The sequence below is a fragment of the Cryptomeria japonica genome, chromosome 6 (genome assembly GCF_030272615.1).
Source record: "Cryptomeria japonica chromosome 6, Sugi_1.0, whole genome shotgun sequence".
NCBI classification, from domain to species: Eukaryota; Viridiplantae; Streptophyta; class Pinopsida; order Cupressales; family Cupressaceae; genus Cryptomeria; species Cryptomeria japonica.
This window is the reverse complement of record NC_081410.1, coordinates 210,714,341-210,717,412: the sequence shown is the minus strand read 5'-3', so window position 1 is coordinate 210,717,412 and position 3,072 is coordinate 210,714,341. Positions and strand designations below refer to the sequence as shown.

The window sequence follows — 3,072 nt, the reverse complement described above, 5'->3', positions numbered from 1 at the left end:
AAGGGCGTATTATGGAGGGTATCCCAAATTGGCAATGCAAAGGCCCAGTAGAGTATTGTAACAGGGTTGGTCCTTTCTCGGATCAAGGGGGCTTCAGCAAATCCAAGATTTTCGTTCAGGGCTTTGAATGCTTTCGTTCCGAAAAACATCCAGATGTCAATATCAGTGCTGCTATTAGATTTTTGCCTGCTCAAGAACAAGAACACAACACCGGGAGATGTGGATTAAGATCAGTTGGAGTGAATCAAAACACCATGTGGATACAAGGAACATGGAGAAAAGGATCCCCTGGCGAGATTTGTATGGTGGGATGCTTTGCATCTTCCACTACGCCTGCTTGTGATTTTCTGGTCTGTCTCTACATTCCTAAAGCTTTTTCTCTCAAGCACCGCAATCTGATGGTGGGTTATATTTCTAGCGTTCGTAGACTCTGGAAAGGCCATGTATCCTCTTGCATTTGAGCACCCAATACAGCCTCGCATCTCTCAGCTGTATGATCTGCGCGATTACGATCGATTCACATACCATTACACCAAGGCTAACATTGCACAATCTCTCTCGGAGCGAGAAAATGCAATGAGGATGTTTGATCGGATAGGGGGGCATTTATTCAAGTATCCCAAGAAGCAAGCAGAACGATCAAGGGGCTGTTTTTATATCTTAGCACGAGATCTTTCGATCCATTCAACGATTACCTCCATTTAGGTAAATTCAAATGCTATGATGAATTTGGAAATCATAGCTATGGAGAAATTCATGGGGATGGATATATCAGATAGATCAATAGCTGACTATGAAGAAGCCCAACCGTGCATGTTGAAGCATGACCAAATCTCTCAAGAGGAAAAGCGGTTACTCAAAGTGGCAGCACAGGTCAAATTGCACGAAATCTTTCCTACTTTGTTCAGGTTCTCTGTTGAGGGTGTGTATGATCCGCAGAGGGGTAAGATGTATCTTGTAGGCTGCCTTGACATTCGGGCTCGCACAGAGATTTTCCACAACAATAGTAGCAACGATGTAGAAGATGGCCTAGATTGTCAAATCGAACTGAAACTGCAATACCCACCAACGAATTTCAGGCTTTTGATAGATCGGTCTGTGAAAGTGTCAATCCAAAGTAACAGAACAGAGAGTGATCCGCTTTATTTCAAACCAATAGAGTTCCATACAGCACCCATTTTGTACAACGGAGAGGCAGAACAAGCGATTCCTCGCAGGACATTGGTGGCAATGCTCAACATTTTGTCTCTCTGCCTTGCAATTGCCTGTATTGTGAGTCAATTGGTGTATGTTATGCACAATGCAGAAGCAGCTGCATACACTTCGCTTGTCATGGTGGGCATGCAAGCTCTAGGTTACGGTATTTCTCTTACAACTGGGGTAGATTACTTCTATTTTTCAGGCTCAGATCCCCCTTCTGAAAAGCAGCAATACTCCCCTGCAATTCAGGAAGGACCTTCTCCCATGTTTGGTATCCTAATCAATGTCATCTTATTGCTTGCGTGCATCTCCACAGTAGGACTTTTCCAAGCAGTTTGGAAATCTCGTCTTCGTCTCACCCAAGTACCAAGTGAAAAACGGGTGCTGATCGCATGCGCAGTTATTTACGCCATGTGTTTTCTTACAGAGATTTGTGTTGGCATTGGTAAAGCCCGAAATTTTACTACAAGTGGATTTGATTCTCCCGCGTGGATGAAATGGAAGGATGCGGTTCGGCCATATGTGGGATTGATTCAGGACTTGTTTTTGCTTCCTCAATTTGTTTGGATTTCTGAATGGAAATACAGGGGTAAATCTATGAGGAAAGTTTATTACGTTGGACTTAGTGCTCTCTGCCTCTCTCCTCAAATATATAATTACGTAAACTGTGGAACGACGATGCCCAAAGCCCCGTTTGACCGTGATTGCCATTCTGCGGCTGAAAATATAAGAGTGGGGTCAGTTGCCGCTCTGGTGTTGGCTGTCATAGTTTACCTGCGCCAAAGTGGATCAAAAGACAAAGGAAGGCTGAGGAGGTAGATGAACAAGCTGCTCAAATCATGAAAAATCAGATTTTTCTGCTTCCAGTGATTTTTATTCCTAGTTGCTCATATTTGTCCTCATATCACTGAATGTTTAATGCTAAAGTTTATTTAAATCAAGAATTAGAGATTACTTTATGAGGCTACTTTATTATGTCATATTTCTTCATGTTTATTTCACTACAGTGAAGGGATTCTTTTGTTTATGATATTCTGAATTTTAAGCAGAGAGAGAATGTTGGTAATTTCAATGTTCAAACTATATAAAGATAAAACATTAGTAGTTCGATATTAAGATAATGTTTAAGCTCATGAAAGTGAAGAAACGAATGTATGAGTTGAAAAAAAGTTATGTATTAGTGGATTTAATTTTATTATGTGAAAATTTGAATTATTTTTTTAATAATTTTAATATTTTTATATTTCTAAAAAAAAATGTACTAAAATTTATTTTAATATGTTTATTTTTAATTAGTTAATCATAGATATTTTATTTATGCGATTTGTAACAATATTGTTATTTTGGTATTATTTTTTAGTTTAATTTTTTTTTCTTTTAATTTCTTAGTTACACGAACATTCTAATAGTTCTATATAAACCTTGTAATCCTCAAACTTAGAAAATATTTAATATTAGCATATCATTCAAGTGCAATACCTAAGAACTCACCTAAGACATAGAGTGAGCACCAAGAACCTAATATAGTAGTTAATGGAGTTTATTGTTACATGTCAATTCTATGTTAATGAGCATAAATAAGGATTAATCACATAGAAAGTAGAAGTACTGGCACCTTCAAGTGCACATCCTTGCACAACATAATTTTACTCAAAGGTTTTTTTTTATTCCTTGTAAACAATACATCCACTTAACATAAATGTAAGATCCAAATCATCTCAATAAATCAAATGAAATCATTCCTCGGGATCAAATTTATTTCACTATTTGTCATATGATTAGCTAGAGGCCAACTTTATGATTTCTATCTAGTTCTATAATGTGTTTCATGTAGGGAGGCATTGTCATCTCCATCTTAATTGGAATGGTCCT

General features: G+C 37.9%; 1 protein-coding gene across 1 annotated transcript; it reads left to right on the top strand.

The window, feature by feature from the left end:
- The first annotated feature begins 744 nt into the window (after positions 1 to 744).
- On the top strand, positions 745 to 2,019 carry LOC131057720 (uncharacterized). The gene has a single exon (XM_057991881.2). The coding sequence runs from the start codon at positions 745 to 747 to the stop codon at positions 2,017 to 2,019; it is 1,275 nt and encodes a 424-aa protein (XP_057847864.2).
- The last annotated feature ends 1,053 nt before the right edge of the window (positions 2,020 to 3,072 follow it).